We start from the raw sequence: 13,184 nt of genomic DNA, 5'->3' as shown, positions 1-13,184 counted from the left end.
GTCTCTAGCTAGTCCCCGTCCCCGTCCCCGTCATCAATGCAAGCACCTATGGACCTTCCTCCTGAGTCGCGGCTGAGGAAGGCGGGGAGGCCGACCACGCTGCTGGTCGAGTGGATCACGCGAGAGCTGGCGCGGGACGGCGGGAGCAGAGCTGCAGGGCGACCCTTCCCGTACCGCCCAAAGCAGAGAAAAGAGAGAAGCAGAGGAGGGGATGCAGCTTGGGGTGCTGCTCTGCTTGCTCGGATTTGGAAGAGAAGCAAGCTGCTTGCTTGTCCGGTGGAGAGAAATACCAGAGGGGGGGAGGAAAGAACTTGAGCTGCTGCTGGGTGAGATGGCAAGGTAGGAGGCTAGCTGCATCTGCTACTTGCACACGTTCCCAGTTCTCTCTACAGCAAACGTTCTTCAAGAATGCAGTAAACACATACCAAAACAGGTTACTGGCCGCATTCAGCTTTTCCAAAAAGACATATAAAGCCCACAAAATGAGCCTTATTATTGGAATAAAAGAAGTTCTGTTCTGTAGTCACAAAGGTTTTCTATCTCATTTCTCCATCCAAAAGTAAACTATGGGCAAGGAGGAAAAGAACTGCGGTTCGTGAAACGGGCATAAATATCACATATGCTAGAGGTAAACCCCCAAAATTAGTTCTACCACCAATTAACTCTCATTATCACACCCCCTAATATTGCAGTTCACTTCGCCTATAACTGAAACGTGAAAATGGAACCAGCCATTTGCCTTAGGAAGAGAATGTTGAAAGAACGTTCTTCTTGATGATAAATTCATCGGCCTTCGAGGGGCTGATGGACTGCAAAAAGAGCATAAACATGAGTAACCGAATTTGGACTGAGACATATCAACAAAGCTGGGAAATGAGATAGATGTTTCCCACCTTCTCCAACATGCGTTGAAGCCTCTCGGTTTCCTTCTTAGTATAGTCGTTGCCTTTCTCTATGACCTTCTTTGCGATGGTTACATAGACCTTTCCATGCCTGATTCAAGTAAACAAGGGAAAAAATTCAACTCACTGTACAGATAGCATTATTACAACAAGAATTAAGATCATTAAATAGCTTCAAAATAAGTAATAACTGAGGTGAGAGTTTACTTTGCAGCTGAACCACTGAGCTTAGCTACCTCCTCCTCCATACTAGAAAGGATTTCCTTCTGCTTGTCACTGGCAGCACCAAGGAACTCCTTAGCCAGGGCATCCAAACTTGCTATCCGGCCAGCCTAACAAATAACAAACAGAGCACGGCCCGAGTTAGAATTGTGCCTGAATGTGCAGCCATGCAGTATATATATTGTGCGTATGTAACCAACCTCTGAGGTGAGCTGACCCTTTGTATCACGGCTGGTACCACTCTTCTCATTAATGAACTTGACAAAGTCACCCAAGTCCCTGCCACCATCATAATCTTCACCAGCTTTGTTTCCCTTTGGGAAAAACTTCAATGTAGGGAATCCAGTAACTCCATACCTGAAAGTGGCATCACAAATTATAAACAAATGTGTCAAACAGTACAGTATATTATTGCATATAGAAGAGCAAGTCAAGGTAATGAAATCTTAACATGTCGTATTGCATATGAATGCTTGTTACATGTATTGACAGGAAAACAATATCATGCCTCAGTACTATATAACACAAACAGGGATACATATATGCAGATACAGGCATAAAGCATATCTGGACAGAAGATAGAGAACATACTTTTCAGCCAAATCCCTGTGTTTGTCAGCATCAAGGTTTGCAATAACGACTCCCTCATCCAACTTGAAAGCAGAAGCCACCTTCTCATAAGTCTGAAAAAAAAATACAAGAATACGATTAGACACGCCAGAAATGATGAAGATTGCTAACGATGCTTGCTAGAGTAAAATTAAAACAGAATATATGGCATAAACTCAAGCTAGACTCATGTACTAACCGGAGCAAGACTCTTGCAATGACCACACCTGTACAACAGAAAAGTTGCCAATCTTTTAGATTCACAAGGTAAAGTTCAGGGATTGATGATGCAGAAGACAGTATGTAAGTTAACAACACCTAGAAACGTACCATGGGGCATAGAACTCAACAAGGACATCTTTCGTTTCATCAAGAACTACCGAGTCAAATGTCTCTGGGGTGAGCACCACAACACTTGAAGGAATGGTTGCCAGCTTTACGTTTGTGCCTGAAAGCCAAAACCGACATATATAGTGAGATTGTTTAATTGATAAATGTGACTGCTTTGACAATGCATACTTTTAGCTATTTTTGAAAACATGAAATGGTTTTGTTACTTTCTATACAACGAGCAGATTGTGGCAAGAGGCGTGCTTGGTAAAACTAGAAATTCACAGTAATCTAGAGGTAGTTAATCCCACCTCCTTCGGTATTAACAAATTCAGCAAGGGCTTCTGCAGTGCGCTGTCCTTCGTACCTATATTGTCAAAGAAATTTCTGTCAAGATTCGTGAAACTTGGAAAACAGAGAAAATATAAAGTTTCATGTTGTGTAGCCTCACTTTTTGGGCTCCAAGGATCCTTTCGGGAACCACTGGATTGTTGGATACCCAGAAACTCCATACTTGCTGCACACACTCTTGTGCTCATCACAATCAACCTAAAACAAGAATTGGGGTTAAAGATGATATCATATGACATTTTCAAACCACAAACTGCAGAAGGCAATTAATTATCATGATTATGCATGCACCAAGTACCTATCACTTTCTAGTCCATCTTTTGTGGTATAGAATGACAAAATGAATATATAACGAACTCTAGGATATTTATATCAGGGAGAGAACTAATATGATTCTCGAGGCATAAGACTTCATACCTTGGCAATCAAGACGGATTTAGCTTTCTTAAAACTTGCACCAAGTCTTTCGTACTCAGGAGCAAGCTTCTTGCAGTGACCACACCTGAATAAATAAAATAGGTAGATACTGAATCAGATATTCTTTGAGGTACTGAAATGCTGATACACAGAATATTTTTTGAAAAAAAGATACGCAGAAATAATAGAAATTCAAATGCAGTACCAATTTCAGAAGGTAAAACTATTTGCTAACAAGCGAGCACTATGCTGCTTGTAGTGTCTAAGCAACAGTAAGTAATTCCAACTAGAGCTTACACCCCACTAAGAACCTATCAAATGCCCCGAGGGGACATCTTCCCTCCAGTTTTTGGCAACAAACATCATACTGGGGAAGTGAGGATCCTGAGCCGATGCAACATGTTTGATAACGAAAATAAACAGACTTCACCATTCGTAAGATAACTAATTCAGGATTAATTTTCCCAAGTATGCAGAAAATTCAAGACAACCTGATCAATTCATAACGAAAGATATGGAAAACCAAAGATCCAAACTCCGTGACTACAGTTTGTGCTCCTAGCGGATCCCAACGGTAATTGAGCGAATTCCAAAAGGAAAATCCAACAGAAAGAACCCACCCAACTTTCTGACCCCAAACTGAAACAACTCGAGAACTACAGCCTCCTCGGCATCCCCCAATCCCAGCAGCAGCAGCCGCTAAACCGAACCGACCCACTCAGCTGCGTGATGAAGATCTAGAGTCCGCAACCCAACCACGGATCCGATCCGACCCATCTATATTGCGCGTCGATCCGGCGAGAGAGGAAGGGGGTGATGATGGCGAACCAGGGGGCGTAGAACTCGACGAGGGCGCCGCGGTCCTGCCCGACCTCCTTCTCGAAGGTGGACTCGGTGAGGGCCACCACCTCGTCGCCGTCCGCAAGCGCGGCCGGGGCCGCGGCAAGGACGGCGGCGAGGAGGAGGGCCAGGGTCCCGCGGGAGATCTGGGAGATCGCCATGGCTGTGTCTGGTCAGGGAAGGACCCGAGGTTTAGGCGAAACTGACCAAGGGAAGTCTCCTGCTGCTTCTCCCCGACTCGTCGTTTTAAACCCGAAAAAAAAAATCCTCCAAAAGTAAATCATAAATACGCCTCGTTTTTCTTATACTCCTACGGTCCTACCTGGTTTCGGTAGAGTACCGTATAAGCGAAGGTCTGCGACGGGCAGTCTGAGCTCCTGGGGCCTTGATTTGATTGAGGCTCCGTTTTCTTCCACTGGCTTATTTTTAGCACCCGTCACATCGAATGTTTAGATACTAATTAGGAGTATTAAACGTAGACTATTTACAAAACCCATTACATAAGTCGAGGCTAAACGGTGAGACGAATCTATTAAGCCTAATTAGTTCATAATTTGATAATGTGTTGCTACAGTAAACATTTGCTAATGATGGATTAATTAGGCTTAATTAGGTTTAATAGATTCGTCTCGCCGTTTAGCCTCCACTTATGTAATGAGTTTTGTAAATAGTCTACGTTTAATACTCCTAATTAGTATCTAAACATTCGATGTGACACGTGCTAAAAATAAGTCACCGGAAGAAAACACCCCCCGAGTGGATTTGACTCCAAATTATTGACAAATCTTACTTTACTCCCTCCGTCCCAGTCCCAATTACTGCTTATTTTAACTTTTTCTTCATAATTTTTACCATGCATTTAAATATATGATATTTTACCATGCATTTAAATATATAATATGTCTACATACGTATCAAAAGTCATATATCTAACAAAATTAAAACGAATAATAATTTGAGATGGGGAAGCATTTGTCAGCAAATATCTAAACATAAAGATTCTTTCCAGCAAACGAAGCGTGGCAAAAACCTAAATTTTGGTTGCAAAACCTAAATTTCGGTCTTTAGAAAAGGAAATAATGAGCGTGTTATTCCGGTCACAAATATGGATATGATGGCATTTCAACCATAAATCTTATTAATTTTTCCAAACCCTTTTTATGAAATAGTACAATACACATATACACACCACTAAAAGCATAGTGAATTTTTTTAATAAATCTAGAAAAAATTGAATCGCACGTAACGAGTCAAAAACTTGAATCCATGCGTGCAGGTTCCATCACAAGAAAAGGAATTTAGCGTGCTAAATTATGTTCAATTCTTAGCTGGTTTAGAAACAAATTTCTTTAAAAATATAAAAAATGTATGAGTAGTTTTGTCTTAAATAGCACTTTCATAGTCCCATAGTAGTACTGTTGGGGGAAATATTAACGACCTTCTAATGCCCCTTAAAACAACAATCATGACGGTCCAGGCCCACCTGCGGTAACGATGATTACCGCCGACCCAGAATCGGCAGGGAACATCCCACTCCATCTCGCCTGACCCAGGGCCCCGGGGTCGGACACTCCCGACCCCTCGATGGCGAAACTCCGCCTCGCCCGACCCACGATCCCAGGGCCGGGTGTGCCCGACCCCTCGCCGCAAGGCTTCGCCTCGCCCGACCCAGGGCGTAGGGGGTCGGACTCATCCGGGCCCACAAGACAAGGGTCCACCTCGGGCGCAGGCCGGCAGACGAGGGCGCGGATCTCGTGGCCCCCCCACCGATCTTGCCATAAATGCGCCGTGGCTCTGGCGCGCAGAAAGGCGCCCGTGCCCCTCGACGTGACCCGCCACAAGTACCTGGGCGGAAAACTGTAGCCACAATCGCACAGGCTGCAGTCGCCGCGGCTCCCCCTGATTCGCCATAGGGCACTCATAGCATGCGCCGCCCGGCACAGGAGGGAGCGCCGCCCGTTCTCGCACCCAACGTATCCGACGACAGGGACGTGACGTCCGTGTTCCACGGGACGTAAGCAGGACAACAGGGGTCAGCCGTCTTCCCCAACGTGCACAGTTGCCACGACCGGACACCATCATCATGCCCAGCGGCGACGGTCACCTGGAGGACCGGCGACAAGATCCGGCGGGAGCCGCCCTCCTCCGGTGGCTGCGCTGACAGGAGCCGAAGGCCGGAGCAGGAGGCGACGACCTGGGGACTTGTCCCTCTCCTTGTATTTTATTTTACTTAGCTTATCTCTTTTACTTCTCCAAGACACCCGGTCTCACCTGTAACCTTGAACCCTCCTTGCGCTATAAAAGGAGAACCAGGGGCCCCGAGACAGGGAACTCTGAAAAAAGCCAACAGAACACACACACTCACCTCTAGAGCATCAGTGCACACCCAAGAGACTTGGGACCAGCTCCTTCTCTCGCCCGTTTGTACCCCCTACTACAAACCTTGCGTGGGTAACATGAGCAGTTCCTCATACTGGACGTAGGGTTTTCCTTGTCCGAACCAGTCTAACCCCGTGTCTCCTCTTGCCACCATCCGAAGCCTTACGCGCATAAAAAAAATTTACTAGTCGTAGTCTTGATCCGCCAATCTTGACAACGACAATTGGCGTGCCAGGTAGGGGACCTTTGCGCGTACATCACCGCGATGCCAGCTGCGATGCCAGCTTCGCTCCGGGCTCCTTCGTCCGCTTCAGGAGCTTGGACTTACTCGCCACGGGGGAGGGGAATCAAGCTGATCCCTCTCCTTGTCTTGCCCGATCGCCCCGTCGTCTCTGGCTCCACCGCCAGGATAGTGGCCAGCAGCCAGGCGCACGCCACGGGGCCTCCTTCGGAGGAGCGGCCCTTCGGGCTGCGCAATGCCGCGGCGACCCACGGTCGCCTCCTAGCGCGGTCCATGACCGTGCCGCCCGCGAGCAACGAGCTCGTGGGCGTGACGAGGACAACCTCCGACACCGGCTCCAACAACGGGAGCCACCACCCCTCGCGCGAATGCTTCATGGCCGACACGCACTCCGAGGGATCCAACGATGACAGCGCTGAAGGGAGGAAGCATACTCCCCCACCGCGCGCCGCAGCTACAACTGGGGCCCTTGCCAGGGCCTCGGTGCGGCCACGACAGTCGGCAGCGCGTGCGGCGCCCCACCAGGAGGTCGAGCGCACCCGCAACAAAGGCGGGTCACAACAACGAGCGCGCGACGTACAGCAACGCATTTGCGCGGACGAAGATCGCCCTCAGCTCTTCGCCCGTGCCAGCCAGAATATCGCCGCAGCGGCAGCCCTGCTCCGACGACTCCTCGAGCCGGCGATGCTCGAGGAGCGTTAGATGCACCAGGAGGTGCGCAACTTGCTCGAGTGTGCCGCTGTCCAGCAGGCGGAGAGCTCCGCGTCCCGGCGACGCAGGCAAAACGCCAGCAGGGCAGTGCCCATGGCACCTCCCGAGAGGCGGGGGGAGTCTGTCCACCAGCCTCCCCCCAGGGCGAACCAAGCTGCGCCTGGTCGACGGACACCGCCGCCCGCAGGAGGCAGAGCTCCGTCCGTTCACCAGCGCATCAGCCCCGTCCACGACACCCGCGACACTCTGGATGCGCGGAGGCGCTCCCGCGCGGACAGGGAGGAGGGAGTGGACCGCGGCTATCACATCCACCGTGGTGGCCGCTACGACAGCGAAGAAGATCGCAGCCCGAGCCCCGACCCAGTGGGGCCCAGGGCCTTCTCCGCACGCATCCTGAACGCGCCATTCCCAACGCGCTTCAGGCAGCCCACGAACGTGGCCAAGTACTCTGGGGAGACGAACCCCGGGCTGTGGCTCAGCGACTACCGGCTTGCATGTCAAGCCGGTGGGACGGATGATGACCTGTTCATCATCCGCAATCTCCTGCTCTTTCTGGCCGACTTAGTGCGAGCTTGGCTGGAACACATCCCTTCGGGTCGGATTCGTAGCTGGAACGACCTGAAGGAGATCTTCGTGGGGAACTTCCAGGGCACGTACATGCGCCCTGGCAATTTCTGGGACCTCAGGAGCTGCCGCCAGGGGTCAGACGAGTCCCTCCGGGACTACATCCGGCATTTCTCCAGGAAGCGCACCGAGCTCTCCAATGTCGTGGACGCCGACGTCATAGGAGCTTTCCTGGCAGGAACTTCCTACCGGCCCCTTGTCCATGAGCTGGGACGAAGGGGCTCGCAGACCACGGAGGAGCTCCTCAACATCACCACCAGCTTCACCTCGGGTGAAGAGGCCGTCAGGGCGATCTTTGATCATTCCAAAGGCAAGGCGAAGCGGGAGGAGGACGACGACGAAGGCACCTCCAACCGCCAGCAAAAGAAGAAGAACAAGCAGCGGCGCGAGGCCCCCCTCGTAGCTGTTGCTGAGCACAAGCGGGGACAGCCGCCCCCTAAGGGCACCCCCAGCTTTTTCGACAAGCTGCTCGAGGGACCATGCCCGAACCACGAGTTCCCCGCTAAGCATGCCTACAAAGACTATAACTTCATGAAGAGGTATTTTGTAGGCAGCCCAGTGAAGGGCGACCGGAGACGAAAGCCCGAGGAGGAGAAGAAGGATGAGGAGGAGAAGGAAGACGGCTTTCCCAAGGTGGACGGCTGCTTCATGATCTTCGGCGGGCCGGCGGCTTATGACTCCAAGCGCCGCTGGAAGCTGGAGCGCTGCGAGTCTACACGGCCGAGCCCGCTACACCGGCCTTCCTCGACTGGTCGGGACACGCCATCACCTTCGACCGATCCGACCACCCGGGGCGCGTCCTGCAGCCAGGACGCTACTCGCTCGTCGTCGACCCCATCGTCGGCACAACGAGCCTCACCAAGGTGCTCATGGATGGAGGCAACGGCCTCAACATCCTCTACGCCGAGATTCTCGACGCCATGGGGATCGACCACTCCCGCCTCCGCCCCAGCAAGGCGCCATTCCACGGCATCATGCCGAGGAAACAGGCGATGCCTCTCGGGCAGATCGACCTGCCCGTCACTTTCTAGACTCCTTCCAACTACAGGAAGGAGATCCTCACCTTCGAAGTGGTGGGTTTCCGTGGAACCTACCACACCATATTGGGGCGGCCGTGCTACGCCAAGTTCATGGCCATCCCCAACTACACCTACCTCAAGCTCAAGCTGTCGGGGCCCAACGGGATCATCACCGTCGGCACGTCTTTCCAAAGGATCCGTTTCCTTTGCCACGTATAGATCAGATAGTCGACTCAACCGTAGGGTGCGAAACCCTTAGCTTCCTTGACGCGTATTCTGGCTACCATCAAATCGCGATGAAAGAGTTCGACAAGCTCACGACCTCTTTCATCACTTCTTTCGACCCCTATTGCTACGTTAAGATGCCGTTCGGTCTCAAAAACGCGGGGGCTATATTCCAGCGATGCATGCTTAAGTGTTTTGGGGACCTCGTTGGGCGAACCGTTGAGGCTTACATTGATGACATTGTAGTCAAGTCCAGGAAAGGCGACTAGCTCGTCCCCGACCTCAAACTAGCCTTCGAAAGGCTAAGAGACAAGCGCATCAAACTCAACCCCGAAAAGTGCATTTTTGGGGTTCCGAGGGGCATGCTACTAGGCTTCATCATCTCCGTGCGCGGCATCGAAGCCAACCTGGAGAAAATAGCGGCCCTCAGTGACATGGGGCCGATCCGAAACATAAAGGGAGTTCAGCGCGTCATGGAATGCCTGGCGGCCCTGAGCCGCTTCATCTCACACCTCGACGAATGAGGGCTCCCCCTCTACTGACTCCTGAAGAAGACCGACCGCTTTGTGTGGAACGCTGAAGCCCAGGAGGCGCTTGACCGGCTCAAGAACCTCCTGACGAAGGCCCCGATCCTGATCCCACCAACCGACGGGGAGCCACTCCTGCTCTACATCGCGGCAACCACCCAGGTGGTTAGCGCGGCTCTGGTGGTGGAGCGAGAAGAGGAGGGACAAGCCCTCAAGGTGCAGCGCCTGGTGTACTTCATCAACGAGGTCTTTTCCGAGTCCAAGGCGCGCTACCCGCAGATCCAGAAGCTCATCTACGCCGTCCTCATCACGAAGAGGAAGCTGCACCACTACTTCACCTCCCATCCCGTCACGGTCGTCTCGTCATTTCCTCTCGGTGAAGTGATCCGGAATCAAGACACCACGGGACGGATCGCGAAGTGGGCGCTCGAGCTCATGGCCCAGGGCATCACTTACACCCCCCATACGACCATCAAGTTCCAAGTCCTCGCCGACTTTGTCGCAGAGTGGATGGAGATCCAGATGCCATTGGCACCGGAGAAGCAGGAGTACTGGGCGATGTACTTCAACGGGTCGTTGATGAAGGCTCGCGCCGAAGCGGGTCTGGTCTTCGTCTCTCCTCTCGGCGTGCGCATGAGGTACATGATCCGCCTCCACTTTCCTGCATCTAACAATGTCGCTGAGTATGAGGCTCTCCTCAACGGGCTTCGCATCGCCATCGAGCTGGGCATCCAACGGCTGGACATCCGAGGCGACTCTTAGCTAGTCGTCGAACAAGTCATGAAGGATTGGAGCTGCCACGACCCCAAGATGGTGGCGTACTGCAACGAAGTCCGCAAGCTCGAAGACAAGTTCGACGGACTAGAGCTCAACCACGTCGCAAGGCGTTTCAACGAGGCAGCTGACGAACTGGCGAAGGTGGCATCCGGCCGAAAGCCCGTCCCTGACGGCGTCTTCATCAGCGACCAATACAAGCCCTCGATCCGTTACAAGGAGCCAGGAAGGGTCGGCGACACACCACCTGCCCTAGACTCGGGCGCCAACCCGGGAGAGGTCAGCAACGCGCCACCTGTCCCAGACTCGGACGCTAACCCTTGAAAGGTCGGCGACTCTCCATCTGGCCTGGACCCGGAGGCCGATCCCTCCGACCCCGAAGTCATGGAGATCGACGCAAACCCGGCAGTAGGGCCCGACCCCCTGCCTGACTCGAGAGCCCCGTACCTCGACTACCTCATCCGCGAGACGCTCCTGACGAACAAGACGGAGGCACGTAGGATTGCACGTCATGCCAAGTCATTCGTCATCATCGACCAGGAGCTCTACAAGCGGAGCCACACCGGCCTCCTCCAGCGCTGCATCCCGATCGAGTAGGGAAAGATGTTGATTCAGGACATCCACGCTGGGGCCTGCGGCCACCACGCCGCGCCAAGAACCCTCGTTGGGAACGCCTTCCGAAAGGGCTTCTACTGGCCGACGGCAGTAGCCGACGCCACCCGTGTAGTGCTCACCTACGAGGGGTGCCAATTCTTCGCGCGCCAAACCCATTTGCCTGCACAGGTGCTCCAGACCATCCCCATCACGTGGCTGTTCGTAGTCTGGGGTCTGGACCTCGTGGGACCCTTCAAGAAGGCGCCCGGGGGCTTCACCCACTTGCTTGTCGCCGTTGACAAGTTCTCAAAGTGGATCGAGGCGTGACCCGTCACGCAGATCAAATCCGAGCAGGCGGTACAATTTTTCACCGACATCATCCACCGCTTCAGAGTCCCCAACTCCATCATCATGGACAACGGCACGCAGTTCACTGGGAACAAGGCGCACAGCTATAAAATCGCAAGTACTGGCTGACTTCATGGTCGATTGGACCTCGCCTAAGCAGGAGCCAAAACAACTTGAAACACCATGGGTCATCCACTGCGATGGGGCCTGGTGCCGCAAAGGAGCAGGCATCGCAGCGGTGGTCACATCACCAACAGGCGTCAGAATCAAGTATGCAGCAAGGCTAGACTTCCCACCAACCGAGAAGTCAACCAACAACACCACAGAGTACGAGGGATTGCTGCTGACCTTAAGGAAAATGAAAGCCATAGGGCAACAAACATTCATCGTCAGAACGGACTCGAAGGTAATCCGTGATCACATCGAGAAGGACAGCGAAGCCAAGGAGCCAGAGCTCGTTAAATACCTTGAGGCAGTCCGAGCCATGGAAAAGCACTTCAGGGGTTTTGATGTAAAAAATATACCAAGAGCACAAAATGACGACGCAGACAAGCTTGCAAAAGCAGCAGCAGAAGGCGAGCCAATCCCACCCGACACATTCTACGAAGTCATAACCTCGCCTTCGATCAAAGAAGAAGATCCAGCCACCGTCAACGCCATCCAGCGTTACAGCTGGTGCGCAAGCATAATGGCTTTCCTTAGAGGTCACTTCGAACCTCAGAACGAGGCCGAACGCACACACCTAAATCAAAGAGCAAGGGGCTACGCAATCATCGAGGGGCAACTCTACAAAACAGGCATCTCAACACCATGGCTTCGCTGTGTCGACTATGAAACAGGCAGCGAACTGCTCAAAGAAATACACGGCAGTTTTTGTGGAACCCACATTGGCTCAAGGGCTCTAGCAGGAAAAGCAATCCGATACGGATTCTACTGGCCATCAGTTCACACGGACGCACACTTGCTCGTACGAAGCTGTGAGGCATGCCAAAAAATAGCAAGGCAAACGCATGCACCCTCACTCCCCATCCAGCTCATCCCACCCTCGTGGCCTCTCCAGAGATGGGGGATGGACCTAGTTGGCCCACTGCTAGCAGCACAAGGAAATTATAGATTTGCAGTAGTGGCAATAGACTACTTCACCAAATGGGCCGAAGCCAAACCACTTGCCATCATCACATCAGCTTCGGTACAAAAAATTTTCTAGCAAAACATTGTCTGTCGGTTTGGAGTCCCAAGGGAGCTAACAGTTGACAATGGCAAGCAGTTTGATTGCGTCTCTGTTGACACCGGATTTTGACCAATCCTATAAATTCGGAGTACAAGATAATTGGAGTCACGTACAGCAATAAGAAGCTAGCATGCGTGCACATGGGCACAGAGTCCAAATCGGCTTCATTGGATTGATCGGCAAGAAGAGGCAAGGATGATATAAAAGAAGGGCCAGCACGTATGGATAAAAATGATTATAATATACAACATGGATTCTGGTGCACTTTGCATGCCATGCGTGGGAGGCTTCCAGAATAATTATACATGCGGCCGATCTGTGCATGTACGGGAGGTTGTTTCATAGAATAAAATATTTTAGAGATAGAGTTGAGTTAGTTAGAGATAGAGTTTTTTATTAGAAAAGATTGTGCACGTGACTTGCCTTGTGCGTGGTTCGATGCCAATTATGTAACGTCCGCTCTATAAATATAAAGGGACGTGGCCATTGTAAAGAATCATCACACGATCAATATACAACACATTTATCTTTTATTTACCTTTTCGGCTTCACGCCGTTGCCCTAGGAGTAGGAGTAATGTAGCTTCTCGACGAGTTCCTTCTAGCAAGCTGGGCTGCATCGACCTCGATCTCCAGCGAGCTGCAAGTTTCGTCATCAGGTGTTCTAGGCTTTAACCACCGGGCGCATCGCTATGGTTTCGTCTAGTTTCATCTACCAGTTATCGAGTATCTTGGATCTTTGACTTACGGCGCATCGCTTCTGTCTCGATCTACGGTATTCACCAGTTATCCCGCCTTGATTAAGCTTGCATCGGCTGATATTTATCTGTTCTATCATCTT

The 13,184-nt window shown here is 51.6% G+C and overlaps 1 protein-coding gene across 1 annotated transcript; it reads right to left on the bottom strand.

The window, feature by feature from the left end:
• Window positions 1–452: 452 nt before the first annotated feature.
• Window positions 453–3,900, bottom strand: LOC101772042 (protein disulfide isomerase-like 2-2). Its single transcript, XM_004968641.2, has 11 exons — window positions 3,660–3,900; window positions 2,832–2,916; window positions 2,515–2,612; window positions 2,375–2,430; window positions 2,064–2,181; window positions 1,933–1,960; window positions 1,716–1,807; window positions 1,325–1,481; window positions 1,110–1,234; window positions 894–993; window positions 453–809 (listed from the first exon to the last, which is right to left on the bottom strand). The coding sequence occupies exons 1-11, from the start codon at window positions 3,830–3,832 to the stop codon at window positions 741–743; spliced, it is 1,101 nt and encodes a 366-aa protein (XP_004968698.1). The 5' UTR covers window positions 3,833–3,900; the 3' UTR covers window positions 453–740.
• Between the last annotated feature and the right edge of the window lie 9,284 nt (window positions 3,901–13,184).

Source organism: Setaria italica, chromosome V, assembly GCF_000263155.2.
Source record: "Setaria italica strain Yugu1 chromosome V, Setaria_italica_v2.0, whole genome shotgun sequence".
NCBI lineage: Eukaryota > Viridiplantae > Streptophyta > Magnoliopsida > Poales > Poaceae > Setaria > Setaria italica.
Note: the sequence above shows the minus strand (reverse complement) of the source record. Positions and strands in the feature narration are given on the sequence as shown.

Bases quoted from the DNA above. Each gene is read 5' to 3' on its own strand.
- LOC101772042 (XM_004968641.2), bottom strand. From the start codon at position 3,832: ATGGCGATCTCCCAGATCTCCCGCGGGACCCTGGCCCTCCTCCTCGCC. The intron at 2,613-2,831 runs GTATGAAGTCTT...TTCTTGTTTTAG, and splicing joins AATCCGTCTTGATTGCCAAG to GTTGATTGTGATGAGCACAA. The intron at 1,961-2,063 runs GTACGTTTCTAG...TCTGTTGTACAG, and splicing joins GTTGAGTTCTATGCCCCATG to GTGTGGTCATTGCAAGAGTC.